Consider the following 19145-nt stretch of genomic DNA (forward strand, 5'->3'; position numbering starts at 1 on the left):
GACTGCTACTGTTGAACATCCGTGGGAGTTCCGGCTTCCCACTGATACCTGCCTGATTGGGCGGGGTAGGAATGCCTCATTACTGCTTCTCACTGGCACTGTGCGGGTGGTCTCCTCATTACTGCCTCGAATCAGTGACGGCCTGATTCTCCACTACACCTCTTCTGACATCACCCAGGCGACAAGCCAGAAGGATGCCTCTTTATTGCTGGGTGGAAGTCCAGGCCCCCTAAGACCACTGACACCATGGCAAAGGGGGCATCATTGTTTCCTGGAGGAAAAGAAAATCCCAGCTCTCCACTTGGCTTTTTCTGACACCACTCTGGCCCGGAGAGGCGGGAGATGTGCTTCATTACATTACTTGGCCTTTGCCAATGGGGTAGGGTAGCAATAGGACCAGTTTATTTACCTAGTCCAGGCTGGCTGGACTAGAGTGTTTATTATCTAAAAGTTTTTGTCTTGCCAAGTAGTCCCTTTTGGCTCCATAGAGCAGGCTTTTCTCGGGGCAAAAAGAAAATCCAGAATACTGACCACTATGTCTTCCTCTGGTCCTGAGCTGCTCAGCCAGTCTGGCTTCTACCTTTCAGATTCTTCTAATATTTGTTTTGTACAAATGTCCGGGGTTGTTAGCTATACTTAGCAGAATGATTAGGAAAAAGTACCGATTCATTCCTTTTTATTGCTAATAGTAGTCCACTGTTTGGATGTAGCACAGTTTCTGTGGTATGTACCAGCTGAAGGACAATATGTAAGCAGTTTCCAGTTTGGGGCTATTACGAACAAAGCTGCTGTAAATATTCATATACAAGATTTTGTGTGAACCTAAATTTTCTTTTCTCTTGGTTCTATACCTAGGAGTGCGACTACTGGATCACATGGTTAAGTGTAAGTTTCTTAAGTTTTTAAGAAAATACTAAACCGTTTTCCAAAATTGCTGTACCATTTTACGTTCCTACTAACGTCCCAGTTGCTCTGATTCTTGCTGCATTTGGTATTGTTAATTTAATTTTTTATTAAGCCATTCTTGTAGGTGTGTAATGGTGTCTCATTGTGGGTTTAATTTGCATTTCCCTAATGACTAGCGATGTTGAGCATGTTTTCATGTGCTATTTGTCATCCATATATTCGGTGAAGTGTCTGTTCAAATCCTTCACTCATCTTTTTGAATTGTTTTCTTATTTTAGTTTTGAGAGTTCTTTACATATTCTACTTAAAAGTTCTTCGTCATGTACAGTTTCCTTCTCACTCGATTTCTACTACCAATAATTGGCCAAAGTCTAAGACCTATTATTAAACCAAGGCCTGAGGAGTAACTCTAGATTTCTTTGTTGTAATCTGGACTACACTCAGGTGTTTTCAGTTTTCCCAGTGGTAAAATGAACTTATTTTCCACCTACTAATATTCATTATCTCTGAGAAACTTTTGGAGAATGGACGAATTACTGTGAAGTTGCAAGTGGTGTTTACAATTTTAAAGCAAAGCATTGCTTAAGTGCTTCAAGGGCACTTAAGGATACCCTAAGGAGTTAGCCTGCTCCTTAAGCCAAGAAAGTTTGGTAGATTACAAATTCCTTCAAGAGTTTCAATATAATGAAAGCAAGGAGGAAAAAAAAAGCCTATAAAGCCAAAAATCACATGGAGTCTGGGTGTCAAACAGAGCGTGCAGGTAACAAATGGGATATACAGTCAGAGAGGCGTACCTAGATCACTGTCAAGTGCTCCTGAACTTGTGTTCGGCTTTTCACATGGATGTCCTGGTGGATCTTGCTGCTGCTGCTGCTGCTGCTGCTGCTCCTGCTGCTCCTGCTGCCTGAAACATTCAAGAGTAAATGTGTATTTAAAAAACAAAACCTAAGAATAAATATGCCATGAGAAAAAATATTCACGTGGAAAATAAACGGTTCCACACAACAGAAGAGTCACTGGCATGAACACCACAAAAGAAGGCAAGAGCAAGCAGCTGATAGAAAACAAACCTATGGTTACAAAAGGGGAAGGGGGGGGAATAAATTAGGAGTTTGGGATTCATAGATACACACTACTATATATCAAATACATAAACAAGGTCCTACTGGATAGCACAGGGAACTATATTCAATATCTTGTAATAACCTCTAATGGAAAAGAATCTGAAAAAGAATATATGTATGTAAAACTCAATCACTTTGCTGTAATTTGAAATTAATACATTATAAATCAACTATACTTCAATTAAAAAAAAGAGCAATCAGTCTCATATAAATTACTGAAAAGCATCACGGTGCTGATCCTAGAAAACTTAGAAAATTCGAATTTATCAGGCAAATTAATGGGTAGGTATTTTCACCACAAAAATAACACATTGTACAAAAGGAGTCACTGGTAGCTTTTTTTTTTTTTTTTTTTTGAGGTATGCGGGCCTCTCACTGTTGTGGCCTCTCCCGTTGCGGAGCACAGGCTCCGGACGCGCGGGCTCAGCGGCCATGGCTCACGGGCCCAGCCGCTCCGCGGCATGTGGGATCTTCCCGGACCGGGGCACGAACCCGTGTCCCCTGCATCGGCAGGCGGACTCTCAACCACTGCGCCACCAGGGAAGCCCACTGGTAGCTATTTTTATGCAAATGTATTGGTTTACAGATCCTTAATATTGTTGGAAGTCACTGAAAATAAGCACCTTTGAGAAGATAAAGCATCTCAAATTACCATGCGAGTTAACTTGATCTTTCCATGGCTGGCTCCTTCTTACCATCAGATCTGGGCTTCAGTATCTTCTCAGAGATCCCTCTCCTGACCACCCCACTTAAAGCAGCCACCTGGGGTCCTCACGCGCTCATCACTCCATTTTAATTTTCAGCATAAACTTATCACCATCTGATATTCTTCTGCCTGTCTCCCTCTTTACAGTGTCAACTAACAAGAGCACAAAGCTTATCCTGTTTGTTTCCCCAGTGCCTAAAATCGTGCCTGTCACCAAATACTTGATGAATGAAAGAAAACAACTATTTAACCTGCATTATCAAATTTCAGTAATACCCGTTGCATTAAAATAAGTTCTCTGTTTTTTTTAAAAGGAAAATCAATGTCATAATCCAAATATTAAAACATTTAAATATGACAGTTATGATATAAACATGTAGGAGAATGTCCTTGTACTTAGAAAACAGACACTGAAGTATTGAGAGATGTAACGGCAAACTGTGTTTACAAGTTATTTTCAAGTGGTTCAGAAATATCAACAATTAGGGAATCTGGGTGGAGGGTATAAGGAGCTCTGTGAACTATTTCTGCTTTGACGTAAATTTTAAATTATTTCATATATGTACATACGTATATGCTAAAAATTTAAAAACCAAAACGTATAAACATCTGACAATCTAAGCAAGAAGCTATAGCTTTCAAAAAATGCATAGAAGGATTTTTAAAGGAAGCAGACTCTTAAAATGACCAGTAACACTATGAAAAGAATAGCATATTTTTTTCTAGGGTCCCTCTTAATCCTGTGTTTTAAATATAAGCAACAAAGCAAATTCAGCCAGTAGGACTTTTAGTTTCTCCCTGTTGGCCTTTGAGCCAGACACTGACGTGTGCATGGGTTTATGAGTTTGGTGAGCATGGCTAATGAGGGACACATAGGCACTGGGATCTCCCTAGCATACCCTGATTGTGGAACATGGCACAAGAAAGACAGGCTGTGAGGAGAGGAATTCCTGGCGCATCCTCTCCATGCCCTCCTTCCCCTCCATTCAAGAAAGTATGTCAGAATGCAAGCGAGTGACTGGTGAGACAAAGTCTTTACAGGGATAACCTTTATTCTACTTTGAAGTGAGAAGTAAATCAACTGCCAACCTTGAAACAATTCTGATGCCTTTTGTATGTGATGACACTGTAAGATGGAACATGTTCAAGTAGCAAATCAGCATCCATTCTCACTGTGCCTTTGGTATGACAGAGGCTGGGAAACTGAAAACTACATGTCTTAGATTGCTTTATAGCTAGGATTCTGGTTACCAATTAAACACTTGCATGAGATTTACAAGGCCGATGAGGCACAGCCATCTTCCTGCCGCTTTTGTTGTTCTCTGCTGGCAGGTAAAGCCATGGAGATGCCAGTTCCAGAATTCTGCTTCCTGGCAGTTTCAGTGGGGGCCAGACTTCAGGTTCAGGTTCACCTCTAGGCAACTGTGGTGGCAGCTTCTTGATGCTAGGATCACAGCTAAAGCAGTGTGTTCTTAAACTTGATATCCTGATTCCCCATCATCCAACTGGGGCAGCGTTGCAGCTCTTCCAACAATTTGGTCTGTGGTACTCTGGAGGCCTGGCCTATAGCGTGCCCCTCCAGCTCTTCCCAAGATTGTGTAAGTCCTTAATTTATGTATTAAATTCTTTTCTGTTTAAAACATCTCTAAGTTGTTTCTGTTTCTTAACGCTGATAAACTATGCCACGCCACTGAAGTGGTAGCTCAAATATTAGGCAATCAAAAAAAATCATAGCAATCCATGGCTATGAAAACATCTGTTTCCCTCCTTGTTGGGAGACACTTTTTTAGTGACAGAAAGAAAGAATCTGAATCATTTCAGAGCTACACCTGGAGAAGGCATTAATAACACTGACATATACCTGTAGGCTACTTCACAGTTTACAGAACAGTTTTACACACTGCCTCATCTGATGCACATAACATGTGAGTTAAGGTTTTACAATGACATAGCTGACACAGCAGAGTTTTGCTCAGGGTTTTATGATAGGTACCATGGATTTGGAGATTACCACTGGAAAAAATATCATGGCTACGAAAATATCAGTTAACAACTCTTACTCATAAACTATGAATTTGTAACAGGTAGACTTTCAACAGCATTTTCATGCTTAATGCATGAACACTGTGGCTACTATATTAAGTGTGAAGCTTCAAACACTCTACAGGAAAAAAAAACCCTATAAATTTCAATGAAAAACAAATTAGCACCAGGGTCAGTTTGGAAAGGATCAGAGGGAAGAAGCGGCTCCATAACCTTAGAGCCAAGTTCTCCAAAATAGAAGCTATTGAGACAAGGACCCATATAGGTTTAGTAATCAGGAATTCTACTGAAAGGCAAAAATTAGTTTCTCAGCTCCTTCACTAATGAGTCCTACAAGATTCTGAATGCTAGCCAAAGTTAAAAAGAAACCGCAAGAAGTTAGCTCTTAAGTCTTCTCAGCAACAAGTAACTGTGTAAAATATTCTCTAGTTCTACTCAAGTTCTCACCAGTATTTTCAAGGCCAAACCAGGAGGCAGAGGATAGTAAGCCGAAGCTGGAAACCATCACAGTACTTTCCTACACAATCAACTACCCCCAGTCAGAAAGGAGACTCAAACATTTAAAAAAGGGTGCAACGTTGAATAAAATACCTACATTAGTTATAGCTGGCATTGTGCTTGTTATAACTTACTTAGTCATTATGGAATGTTACTGCATTATCCTGTGTATTCTAAAATGTTTAACTCATTGGAAATTCTACTTTTTTTTTTTTTTTTTTTTTGCGGTACGCGGGCCTCTCACTGTTGTGGCCTCTCCCGTTGCGGAGCACAGGATCCGGATGCGCAGGCTCAGCGGCCATGGCTCACGGGCCCAGCCGCTCCGCGGCATGTGGGATCTTCCCGAACCGGGGCACGAACCCGTGTCCCCTGCATCGGCAGGCGGACTCTCAACCACTGTGCCACCAAGGAAGCCCAGAAATTCTACATTTTTAATCCAAAAAAATCTAAAAAAACTTTTTTTTTAGGGCCTCCCTGGTGGCGCAGTGGTTGAGAGTCCGCCTGCCGATGCAGGGGATACGGGTTCGTGCCCCGGTCTGGGAGGATCCCATATGCCGCGGAGCGGCTGGGCCCGTGAGCCATGGCCGCTGGGCCTGCGCATCCGGAGCCTGTGCTCCGCAACGGGAGAGGCCACAGCAGTGAGAGGCCCGCATACCGCAAAAAGAAAAAAAAAAAAAAAAAAAAAAAAAAAACTTTTTTTTTAAAAAAAGAGGGATTTATTTTTATATTTTAAAGACATTTTCTCTTTCTTACACGTACTTGTGAATTTTCTAGTTTCTCTATAAAGTATGTCTGTTTGGACCATTTTATACTGGAAAAAACTGAAGTCTGAAAAAAAGCATGGCAGAAGTATCATTTGGAAACTGTTCTGGAGAGCAGTTTAGAAATCTGTACCAAGGCCTTAAAAATGTTCATGTCCTTTAACTTAGTAATCGGAAATTCTCAGAATAATTAGCAGAAATGAGGAGAGATTTGAGGCATAAAGTCAATACAAGGATTGTTCACTGCATTATTAATTATAATAGCAAAAATCAAAAGGTTCATAAATTGTGATACATAAATTCATTTTATGAAATATAACATAGCCTATTACAAAGAATATTTAGTATCATGGGAAAATGGGTATAACTGATATACAATATATGGGCGTTTGTGTGACTAGAAGCGTGTGACTGCCAAAACACTCACATCAGTTATTAAAGGTAGGATTATGTTCTTTTTGATTTAGATATCTCTAAAAATAAATTTTCCAAAATATTATTTTTATCGAATTAAACATTTAAAGCTATTTTAGCAATAACTAGATAGTTAATGATATTATAGAACTACCATTAATAATTATCGTGTGATAATTATTCCATTATTGTATGACAAGAGCATTTGGCTATATTAAGAGAAAAACATATATTTTAGAGACACACACGGAAATTAATACAGATGCAGTATGATGATTTAGATTTGATACAAAATAATCCCACCCTGGGGGTGGGAGAGTAGAAAGCATGGGAGATGGGGGCATAAAAAAAACCACGATGGCCCATGTGCTGATATCTATTCAATCTGGGCAGCAGATAAATAGGGGTTCCTTATGCTGGTTTCTCTACTTTTATATAAATTTGGAGTTTATCATAATTAAAAAATTTAAAAAGTTAATTTTAAAATTTAAAAGGGAGTGACAAGCACTAATAAGCACTACTTTGAAATTTTATACATAATTAAATCCATTAATCTATCACTGAATAAAGACTAGAAATATCTCACATTAAGAGGATGTCAGTTGATCAGAACTTTCCTTCATATACTTCTGAGCTGTGACTTAAAAAAAAAAAACAGAAAACAAAGTAAATATTATCTTCATTATACCATCAAATGTAAAATGCTCTAACATTTTAGATACTACTAAAGTACTACCAACTCTGATGTGCACGAGTCTTCTGAATTGCAGACATGTTGAAATGTGAAAAAATGTGCACCTTAGAATTGTTGAAATATAGTAAATAATAGGCCAGACTCAGCCACTGGCCTTTGTTTTCTGACCTGGGATCAGAGGATCTGAATATCATTATAGATCTGTGATCTTAAGATGAAGTTATATCATTAAAAAAAGAAAAAAGGATGAAGATGTGAGTGACAGTTACTGGAAAGGATAATTTTATAGGTGAAATTTCTATTTTGAAAGCACTTACAAACCTGGGCACAAAGTTAGGTTTTAGGAGCTGATGATTCAGATTTATGGTTACCCTCATGTCCCTGGTGCTGATGGGCCTGCAGTACCCCCCTACTGTGGCAATGAGTGGAGCAATTAACCATCACCTCTATTTGGGGGTGTGTTCCCCTACCGCAAATGCTGTTTCTCCTATTAATTCACAGGAGAACCTTGCAAGGTTGGTCAGGTAACCAAGAAGTACATTCAAAGGATCATTAGGCTTTGCTCTTGCCTTGACCCAATTCCATTTTCCTTTTGATGACGAATTTTACAGGGTTTCCTTCACCCTATTTCATGTAAATTTAATTAGTACTGGGCAAAGTTTTCCCCTAAAACTATATTTGATTTCACAGTTTATTAGCTACAAATTTTTAAAAAATACATTCAAATGCTCATAGGGTCAGGCAGTAACCAGTATTTTAAAAAAGGAGAGAACCCTCAATAAAATGAATGGTTTAAGTCAAAGCTGTATGTTTACAAATAGACAAAACAGCCAAGGTAAATATTAAATATGCAATTTTAATATTGTACCAACTACTTTACTTTTCAAAGTAGGCTTCTCTTCTCTCCCGTAGCTCTTCTGAAGTAAGATGTGTACCTGACGTCTGTGGAATATCTTGACATATATTTCTGGAAGTACCTGAAAACAAAATAAAACAGAACAAAAAACTATTTTATTTACCAATTCAAGCAATAATATGTTTATAATTATGTGAAGGAACTTTTGAAAAGTTTTCTTCTCAAAAATATTCTGTACCATTCTGTAAATGTAAGAAAGGCTCTGAAAGTCTCAGGAAGAATCTGAATAAGGCAGTTCAAATCTAACCTGTGTCCACTGCAGCCAAAGCTGTTACCCATCTGTGATGTAGTGGATGTGAGGAGGTAAGCCCAACGACCAACTTGGTAGGAGAAATAATTAACGCCACACTTGCGTGCTCTCTTATTAGAAATGAATCTGCACTTTCAAAGGCATAGAATTCCTAGAAGCAACCCAAAGTGGATGATCATAAAACAAACCCATTCTCTGTATCCCTCTATCCTCAAACATTTGGGTACTACAACTACTTAAGTATGTTTCCATGTTCTTACTTCATTATTGCACCAATCAGAGATTCTGCACAAACTGTGAAATAAAGTGGAAAGAAGAGTAAAGTACACAGAAATATCTAAAAGTATTAAAGCTGGTGTCTGTCCATTACTGGGCTAATCTAACCTGGCTCTACTAATCCAAAATGGGCCTGCACACCATATGGAGTACTCATGAGCCTCCTGGCACACCTGTGAATTCCTTATTTAGATATTTAAGGAATTCAATTGAAAAGTAATTTCATTAGAAAGTAGAAGGCAAATTCACATTAATTAGACAAAAACAAAACTACCAAAAAAAAAAAGAAAAGAAAACCCCTCACACTTTTAAGTAAGCCCCTTTGAGCAACATCCCAGACAACTCCCTCAGCTTGGATTCCCTGAGGGATGCATCTTTACTCTCAGCTGATGGGCTTATATCACTAAAAACCTGGGTTCACCAAAGTGGGCTTAAGCTGTAAGCTGCACAGCCACTAAGTGTTAGAGTTTTGTAAAATCAATTTACTTTCTCTGTCCAGGCCTTCCTTCATGTCCACTAGCATACATTTTTAGAACAGCTGGTCTGGGTAAGGGCCCACTGACCTCACAATGATTAACCTCAGTTTGCTATTGTGTTAGCACAGTATTATAACCAAGTGGAATAACCAGAAATAAAAATAAAAATAGTCCTAATATAACACAAGCCGTAAAAAGTTGTTTTAAAAGAAATCTAAAAAACAATAACTGATTGTACATAGCTATTGCTTCTGCAGTGATTGTCCAAGAACTTCTACCAATAGTACACTAACTTCCAGAAGAACTAAGAATGATCTGAATCAATTCTTCAACAATGAATAAAGTATGTGTCGGAATGTCCATACCTTGCATGCTGAGCTGAATGGCCCTGCGGAGATCTGCTTCTTCATCTTCCAAGTCAATTTCTTGGCGACTTAGTGCCAGAGCCCTCTGCAAATCCTCCTCATCTTCGTCTAACATTCCTGATCCATCATTTGCTTCTAAGACGTGTTCAAGATCTGTTTTCTGGACTCTAAAGAATAAAAGCACTAAAAATGACTGCAGACCACTCTTCTATTTTAGATATAACACAGAGACATTTATAAACCAAAGATTTTTATGCAAGTCAAAACTTACACATTTTCTGGCAGACAAGGTCTAATAATATAAAGGTTTTATTGTGATGTGAATCTAAGTTAGTATATTTAAATAATTCAGAGTTTCCACGGTTAAACCAATAAACTTCACTAAAACATAAAGGTCTAAAAAAAATCACCAATAATAAAAGGACCACATCTTCAGTGTAAGCATGAAAATTTAGTTTTTGTAATGAAATACTATCATATATTCCATACTGCAAGCTCAATTTTACCTCTGTTCTTTGAGTTGTGCTAATTCTTCTCCAATAAGTTTTGGTCGATGCATCTGTTGGACCCTGATCATCTGTAGGAGTTGGTCAGCTTCACAGTCTGGCAGATCACCCTTAACAACAAATATAGAATAACCTAAAAAAAAAAAAAAAAAGGGGGGCAAAAATAAACTACAACAGTTAGCAAGTGATTCAAAATTGATTAAAAATGACAGCAGATAGAGAGGCAGCACAGAACAGTGGAGTGAGGACAAAGACTGAGGAGTCAGGAGTAGCTGGGTTCAAATAATGATTCTTACGCTTACTAGTGGGGTGATCTAGGACAAATTACTTAGTCTCCGAACCTTGCTTTCTTCACCTGTAAAATGGGAAGAGCCATCTCACAGAGTGACTATGAGAAGTCATCGAATCTGTAAAGGGATCTACTAAAACAGTGCCTGACCAAGTAGGTTACACTAAATGATAACAGAGAGGCAAGGAAAGGAATATGGAAGAGCAAGGAATGTGGAATCAGATGACCTGGGTTTTAATCCCCTATCTCTTCTACTTCCTAGCTGCCTGGCCTCTGGTAAACCCCTTTACCCATCTATGTCTTGGTTTCTTCAACTGCTACATAGATTATATTGTACCTTCCTCAGAGGGCTATTTGAGGACACAATCAGAGGATGTGTGTAATAATGTGTAATATGGGTAAAATGAATCATCTGTGGAAATAGCTGCCCCTGACCCTGACACTGACACATACACATCCCTCCAAACTGAAAACAGAAGCTGGAAAGCCAATATCACAAATCTAGTCAAGGTGTTGAAGATGCAGTTCAGGTTTTGAAAAAATTACACTGGCCCAGTGTAATTTTTTATAAATACGATTCTAGAAAGCCAGGGTTTTCCCAGCTGGATACACCACACAATAGCTAAATAAGGGTGGGCTACACCTAAGTCATTCTAACAATTTACGTTTTTCTTCATTTCTTAGTTTTGGCTGCACCATGTGGCATGTGGGATCTTAGTTCCCCGACCAGGGATCGAACCCGTGCCCCTGCATTGCAAGTGTAGAGTCCTAACCACTGGACCTCCAGGGAAGTCCCTCAATTTACATTTTTCTACCATAAATTTTCTTCAACTTTGGTGCTTGTTATGGATATTCTTTGTGAGCATTAACAGATAATGAAACAAATGAACAAAGATGAAAAGGACTGTTAATGGAGAAACTCAAAAGAGTAAATCATAATACACTTAACATTTGTTCTTCACAAGGACAAGTGTGCTCAGAGTTCAGACGGTTAACATGTTTTACGCCAATAAAATTGTTTCTAGATTCTAAAATAAACTATGTCAGTTTGTGATGCTATTCCATGAAGAGCATCAGGAAGGGCAGAAACTGCCTTCTGGAGGTGGCACTGTAAGGGTCTTGGGTTTCATTCAAGATTAGATTTCATTCTAAGTGTGCTAGGAAGCCACTGAAGGGTTGACGAATGAAGGTGTCATAATGTGCATTACCTTTTAAAAAGAGCACTCTAGGCTGCTTTATCAACAAAATATATAGGAACCAGCGTGCAAGAAGAGTGGGTCTTACTAAAATGGAAAACCTGAGGGATAGCATATATGGGGAGAAAAAAAAATATGTCTTTTGTAGACGTGTTCAGTTTAAAATGCTTTCTGGACTTCTGAGTGGAGATGTCAAAGTTAGGAGTTTGGTGTTCAGTGTAGATGTCTAGGCAAAGGATAAAAGTCTAAGGAATTATTGGCAGATAGACTTTATTTAGAGATGATATTTAAAATAATAGGAGAGCAGTCAAGAAGTTGTCCAAGGATTGAACTCTGGGTCACTTCATTAGTTAGAGATTGAAAAGAGTAAGATCCATAAAAGGAATCTGAAAGAAGCAGCCAATGATAGCAGGTAAACCTCCATAGAGGCCTGGAAGCCTTGTGTAGACAGTATTTCAAGAAGGGAGGATATAGCTAGGAACAAAGGTTTTAGGCGTAAAAGAAAAGGGATACAAGTATATAAAATGAAAGAAGTTACAACACTATGATCCTACATGTAAACTGGAGAGAGGTACATGACAACGAACCTGGTAGCAATAAGCATGCCAGTGCCCAGACTGTGATCTCTAACCACCATTACTAGAAGGGCATGAAATATACAAGATAAGACTGAAAATTCTTATTATATGAGAAAAAAGGGCTTCAAAAGGCTAGAGTGGTCATTTCAGAAGCTTGGGAGTCAAGTTCAAAAGGTTCCCACTCATCCAAGATGGGACAATTTTGAGTATCAACATGAATAATAATTACAATGGACTAAACCATATGAACTATGGTTTTAATGGATTTGTTTACACTGACACTTCAGAAACAAACCAATTACCTTTGGAGGAAGGATACTATGAAACCGACTCATTTAAAATACTGATAAAAGAAATATTTATCCTGCTTTTTCTATATGAACTATACTTCAGGATAACCAAACAGTTGATGAGGGAAAGTTTATTTGTATAGAAGTCCTCCAACTAATAAATGAAGGAATGACAGGAATCTGATATCACCATTTTGCAGTCTTCAATGAAATAATGGACTAGGCATTGATCATCAATAGCTACCCAAATCACAAAAGGAAAAATAACTAGACACCACCATCTGTAAAGAGAATTCTGTCCTCCCAAAATCAACCTGAATCTGATCAAGCCTCTAGATATAAGGACCAGTCTATTGGGCATCCAGGGCTCAGAGGAAAAAAAGGATGCAACCGGCAAAATCTAGAATGTGGGAAAGAGAACAAAAGATCCATTTTCTTTAAAAGAATAAATCAAGGAAAAAATTTAAGAGGAGAAGAAACCTATAGATATATTTTAGAGACACAGCAATCCAATGGAATCATTTAACCTTATTTCAACCTGCTTCAACTGTAAAAAAAAAACAAAAAACAAAAAAACAAAAACCCCAGAACAATCAACCAAGGAGATTGGAGATTTGAACACTGGCTGGCTAGTTGATGTTATTAGTTGATGTTATTACAGAATTGTAATTAAATTTTTATGTGTCATTATAGTATTGTGACTATATATATTTTTAAAGAGTCCTTGTTTTTTAAAGATTTTAATTAAAAAGACACCTACAAAGAACATAATAAGACAATTCGTTTTCTCAAAATAAACTGGAAAAGGAAGTGGGTAGGGTAAAGGTAAAACAAGACTGGCCATGAGATATTTGTTGAGGCTGGGAGAAGGGTACATGAGGATCCATCACATTATTTTCCATACTTTATACTTGTTTGGAATTCTTGGTAAGAAAGTTTTGTTTTGTTCTGTTTAAAGGAGGATATAATCAACTATACCCTCAAAAAAGGTGAGGTCAAAGGAAGACTGAGAATTGAATACTGGCAGCGGCAAACGTGGAGGTCACTGGTGACACTGAGAAGAGGGTTTTCAGTGACACATTGGTTATGACAGTGTAACTGGAATGAGTTAATGAATAGGAGACAACACCCTGGAGATGATTCTAAGGAGAAAATAAAAATGGGAGACAGCTGGAGTTTCCTGGTGTTAAAGATGCTTTTTCTTTTTACTCAATGGAGAGAAAAAGTGTATTTCTCTGCTGATAGAAATAATACAGTAAAGAGGGGGAAACTAATCACACAGGAGAGTGGAGTGACAAAAGCAGAAGCAAAGATCCTGAGTAGGTGGGAGGAGCTGGGATCTAGACCCAAAGTGGAGAGGTTGGTCTTGGTTAGGAACAGAGGACAATTCATCTAGTTTAATAGGCTCAAAGCACAGGTAGAGATAGAAACAAGGTGATAGATTGCTGGTACAAAAATGAGGACGTTCTCTTTTAGTTGCTCCTGTTTTTGTAGTAGAATATAAAGGAAGGCCATAAGCTAGGAGTCAGGAAGGGGGAGGGGAGTGGTTAGATGTTTGAAGGCAGAAGTTGTGAAATCATCACCTTGGACACTGGTAAGTGAACTAACCGAGAGAACATAGTAGGGATGTCCAGCAGCACTACAGGCTCATTTGAAATTTGTGATCATATAAAAATTAAAAAAAAATTGTGATTATAAATTTAAAGCAAAATAAGTCATATTTTATCTTTAGCCATGTTCAGCTGTTCTGATGGAGGATTGTACAAGCCCTAGATTGGGTTTTAACCAGGATTGGGATTTTGTCATAAAAGTGTGATGGAGGGAGAGAAGGACAAAGGAGTTGAGAAATGCAACAGAATTATTATAATGATGGATTACTGGACATGAGCAGGGTAATACAGGATTTAAGGATGTAAGGGGAATGTTTAGGTTTGTAGTAGGGTTTAAAGAATTGTTGGGGGGCTTCCCTAGTGGCGCAGTGGTGGAGGGTCCGCCTGCCGATGCAGGGGACACGGGTTCGTGCCCTGGTCTGGAAAGATCCCACATGCCACGGAGCGGCTGGGCCCGTGAGCCATGGCCGCTGAGCCTGCGTGTCCGGAGCCTGTGCTCCAAAACAGGAGAGGCCGCAACAGTGAGAGGCCCGCGTACCGCAAAAAAAAAAAAAAAAAAAGAATTGTTGGAAATAAAAAAACTGAAAATATGGTATAAACATAGGAGGCAATAGTCAAAGAGTAGGATGCTTATAACTGGGATTTGAAGGTGGTACAGTTTTTAGTAATGGCAAGGCAAGAGTGAAGAAAATGATCTTTGAAAGTATGAAGAGGTTGAATTGGATTGATTTTTGATGTAGAAATCACCAAGAATGATGAAAGGAGTTGAAGTAGAGAGATGACAGTGAGTCAGATCCTAAAATCTTCAGTGGAAAAGTAGGAAGCTCAGACTGCAAAAGACTACAAAAGGGCATGGGGTAGAGTTTAACCTCGTGACATGCATGTATTTCAAAGTACGTGGAGTTTTTTTGTTTTTGTTTTTTTTTTTGCGGTACGCGGGCCTCTCACTGCTGTGGCCTCTCCCGTTGCGGAGCACAGGCTCCGGACGCGCAGGCTCAGCGGCCATGGCTCACGGGCCCAGCCACTCCGCGGCATGTGGGATCTTTCCGGACCGGGACACGAACCCGTGTCCCCTGCATCGGCAGGCGGACTCTCAACCACTGCGCCACCAGGGAAGCCCGAAGCTGGAGTCTTTAGGGAAGAAGAGTGGCCGAGAAGGGGCAAAGAGGAGCAAGAAGAATACCTACACCTCCCCTTGGCTCTGTGGTATGTGGGGTACGGAAGACAAAAGAACCATTACTTTAGAAGGGCTACAAAGGAATCAGCATCCCCAGGGGAGGGCCAAGTGTCAGTAAGAATGCTAAATGAGCAGTTATCATCCAAATCGCAGCCTAAAGCTCACCACGTAAAACATAAGAATTAAATCCCTGCCACTGCCACAAAAACAATATTGTTACACTCACTTCTTTCTAAAACTTTTTTGTAAATTAATTAATTTATTTATTTTTGGCTGTGTTGGGTCTTCGTTGCTGTGTGTGGGCTTTCTCTAGTTGCGGTGAGCGGGGGCTACTCTTCATTGCGGTGCGCGGACTTCTCACTGCAGTGGCTTCTCTTGTTGCGGAGCACGGGCTCTAGGCACACAGGCTTCAGTAGTTGTGGCTCGCTGGCTCTAGAGCGCAGGCTCAGTAGTTGTGGCGCACGGGCTTAGCTGCTCCACGGCATGTGGGATCTTCCTGCACCAGGTCTCGAACCCGTGTCCCCTGCATTGGCAGGCAGATTCTTAACCACTGCACCACCAGGGAAGCCCCTTGTTACACTCACTTCTAAGGAGATAGTTTTATTTGGCTACTTCAAAAGGTAACATAAAATGTTCAATCTTTACTTACCTTCCTGTTGTAACTGAGCCAAGAAAAGTGCAAGGTATGTGTCTGATATTAATTCTGGACCCGTCAAGAGAGAATTCAAGTTGAACCACTGGAAAAAAAATTGTCAATATTTAAGTTAGTGCACATTGTAAGTAATAAGGAAGTTTCACATGTTAAGGATAGATATAACCCATCTAAACTTAGTAAGACTGTCTAAACACTGAAAACATGTCAAATCAAGATTTTTTTAAAGTAATTAAATAATGTGATTCTAAAAAACTGAAATAGAATGTTGCAAATGTATCACTATTAAATGTTTTAAAAGTTTGCTTTAAGCCATAAGCTTTAAATCCCTCCTCCAAAAAAGAAAAGAAGCTGATAGCCAGTATTTTAAAGTATCTTTATTGATAGCAACAATTAAATCTTTTTTCAAAGGAACAGCCCAACAAAATCCTCATCTAATCACATTATATTGATGGTGGAAGAAAAAGGAAAGCTACCCAGTTTTCCCACTGCTGATAATCTTGGTCAAAATATTTCAATTGAGAGAAAGCCAGACATTCCAGGAAGAGAATTTATAATCGCCAACTCATTTTAAAACGTTCACTAAGCCACTACTGCATGTAATTAACATCATTTGGTCACTACTTCATGGGTGTCCTAGTTCAACCCACAAGATACAAAAGTTTCAGAAGTTACTGTCAGCAACATGACCAACTACTTTTCCTGGATTTTCACAGAGACAGTATTTTTCTCAGTCATCTTTTTCTTTATACAGGGACCTCAGACAAGAGTCTACAGGGAAAAATACAATTTTAAACAAAAATACAAATTAGAACCAAAGATGATAAGCCATACTTTGACATTTCCTGTATTTGTCAAAGATAATTTGAAATGTGTAAATTCAATTTTGAAGAACTAAAATTTTAAAAATTTCTCAAAATAGGGGACTTCCCTGGTGGTCCAGTGGGTAAGACTCTGTGCTCCCAATGCAGGGGGCTCGGGTTCGATCCCTGGTTGGGGAACTAGATCCCACATGCATGCCGCAACTAAGAAGTCTGCATGCCACAAGTAAGAAGCCCACATGCCGCAACTAAAGATCCCGCATGCTGCAACAAAGGTCCCGAGTGCCGCAACAAAACCCGGCGCAGCCAAAGTAAATAAAGAAATACAAAAAAAAAAATTTTTTTTCTCAAAATAATAATGTAAGTTTACATGCAAATCAATACAAAGGAATTTCTAGAATTTAAGTCTTCAGATCTTGAAATTGAAGAATACTTGATCATATTTTTAAAGATCTAAATAAAACCCAGAGGTTAAATAAGCTTGGCAGTTGTCCTGCCCTGGTTTTTCCCAGAGTTGATTCCCACCTGGGTCAGTCTTTCCTGCATCACACCACACCTCCTTACTTGCTCTTTGCCCCCCCAGGAGGGACCTTAAGAAATAATCAGTTATGATTAAGCTGCTTCTAGGCAGCAGACTTAAAAGATAATAGCAGGGCTTTTGTTTTTGAATTATCTTGTATTGATTTAATTCAATGTACTTCCTTGATTTCATTTCCTTTTTTGTTTTGTATTAGTTTATTTTTTAAAACAGCTTTATTAAGGTATGATTGACATGCAGTAAACTGGCCATATTTCAAGTATACAATTTGAAAAGTTTTAACATATGTATATACCCACGAAACCATCACCACAACCAAGAGTGAACATATTCGTCACTGCCAACTTTCCTGTGCCCTTGTCATCCTCCTCTTTCACTGCTCCTTGCCCTCCTTATCCCCAGGCAACCACTAGTCAATCTGCTTTCTGTCACTATAGATTAGTTTGCATTTTCTACACTTTTATATAAATGGAACAATATGGTATGTAGTATTTTGTGTCTAGGTTCTTTCACTCAGCATAATTATTTTGAGATTCATCCATGTCATTACATGTATCAATAATTCATTCCTTTTTACTACATTAGCCTGTTTTCAATAATCCTCTTTCTGGACTTCCCTGGTGGCACAGTGGTTAAGAATACCCCTGCCAATGCAGGGGACACGGGTTCGAACCCTGGTCCGGGAAGATCCCACATGCTGCGGAGCAACTAAGCCCATGCGCCACAACTACTGAGCCTGCACTCTAGAGCCCACAAGCCACAACTACTGAGCCCACGTGCCACAACTATGGAGCCTGCGTGTCTAGAACCCATGCTCTGCAACAAAGAGAAGCCACTGCAATGAGAAGCCCGCACACTGCAATGAAGAGTAGCCCCCGCTCGCCGCAACTAGAGAAAGCCCACGCACTGCAACGAAGACCCAATGCGGCCATAAATAAATAAATAAATAACGCCAAAAAATAATAATAATCCTCTTTCAAAGAGTCAAAATTCTAAGAAAAAGGACTTTAACTCTGTTTCAAAAATGGTATTGTGTATACAAAGATCACTGGCAATTATTTAAAAAAATAACACTTTAGGTACTTTTCTTGATCTTATAAAAAGCCTTGCTCAAGACATATTCCATGTCTTTTTTTTAGAAAAAATAGAAATGATTTATGCAGATACATATATTACATGGCATTCTGGAATGTGAATAACCTTGTTAAGCAAAAGCAAACATGACTGGAAATTTTTATTCATGCTAGACACTATTTCAGGCTTTGTGACATTGCTATGCTTAATACAATCCCATGAAAATAGTAGTTAACTGACAGAGCATCTTTACAACATAAAAACTCATAAACATATTAAAAATAACCACGGCTGTATTGTCTTATTAAATAGAGAATTTTACTTATGTTCTCTCTCTCTCTATTGAAACCAGGCCACGTACACACATTATTGGTGAGTTTCATTTGCAACTGAAGTGAAAGGGACAGGGACGGGTGCCTTAAAGATGAAGGCACAAATCCCTTACACTTCAGTTGCAAATGATCTACAGAATAAGGAAAAAGACAGGGGAAGAGGGGAAGCATTACCTGTTTTCCTAATTTTCTAACTGTAAACCAGTGCTCTTTATAATTGCATATAAATGATCTTTCATTTCTAGAAACAGGAAAAAAAACATACATAATATTAAGTTGAAATACTAGAGTTCATATTCATTTAGTTTGTCTATTGGAAAGTATTACACAAAACCTATGATGATTTAGGATTATATTCACAATTTTAAGTATTACTGATTTTTAAAAAATTACAAAACAGTTTGAATCTCCGTGCAGATAAGTGATGCCGTGCAAAAATGATGGCACCACACCCCATTCAAGGATCAGCTCTGCACTGCCAGACACTGAGGGGTCAGGAAGGCTCAGTGGGCAGATGTTCACAGATAGCCGCAAAAGGTGAACTAGGAAAACCTGAGGGATTGAAACGGGGAATATCAAAACAAAAGCATGCAAGATGTATTTTTCTCCTTTAAGAAAGTATAAATTAAAAAATCAAATGTAGGAAAAGCAAA

At 38.9% G+C, this 19145-nt stretch overlaps 1 protein-coding gene across 3 annotated transcripts in view; it reads right to left on the bottom strand.

Moving 5' to 3' along the window:
* The window catches only part of ATXN3 (ataxin 3), a 35914-nt gene that overhangs the window by 7240 nt on the left and 9529 nt on the right, over window positions 1-19145 (bottom strand). For 2 of the 3 annotated variants that reach the window (XM_081226916.1, XM_081226915.1), the window contains exons 5-10: window positions 18667-18733; window positions 15725-15812; window positions 9936-10068; window positions 9430-9596; window positions 8027-8123; window positions 1701-1810 (exon numbers count right to left, since the gene is read on the bottom strand). In XM_081226916.1, the coding sequence (XP_081083042.1) occupies window positions 1701-1810; window positions 8027-8123; window positions 9430-9596; window positions 9936-10068; window positions 15725-15812; window positions 18667-18733 (662 nt within the window). Of the gene's footprint in view, window positions 1-1700; window positions 1811-7038; window positions 7093-8026; window positions 8124-9429; window positions 9597-9935; window positions 10069-15724; window positions 15813-18666; window positions 18734-19145 lie in introns of those variants that run through there. The other variant, XM_081226917.1, reaches the window with a different exon arrangement.

The sequence above is a fragment of the Mesoplodon bidens genome (genome assembly GCF_964165515.1).
Source record: "Mesoplodon bidens genome assembly, chromosome: 3".
Taxonomy (NCBI): domain Eukaryota; kingdom Metazoa; phylum Chordata; class Mammalia; order Artiodactyla; family Ziphiidae; genus Mesoplodon; species Mesoplodon bidens.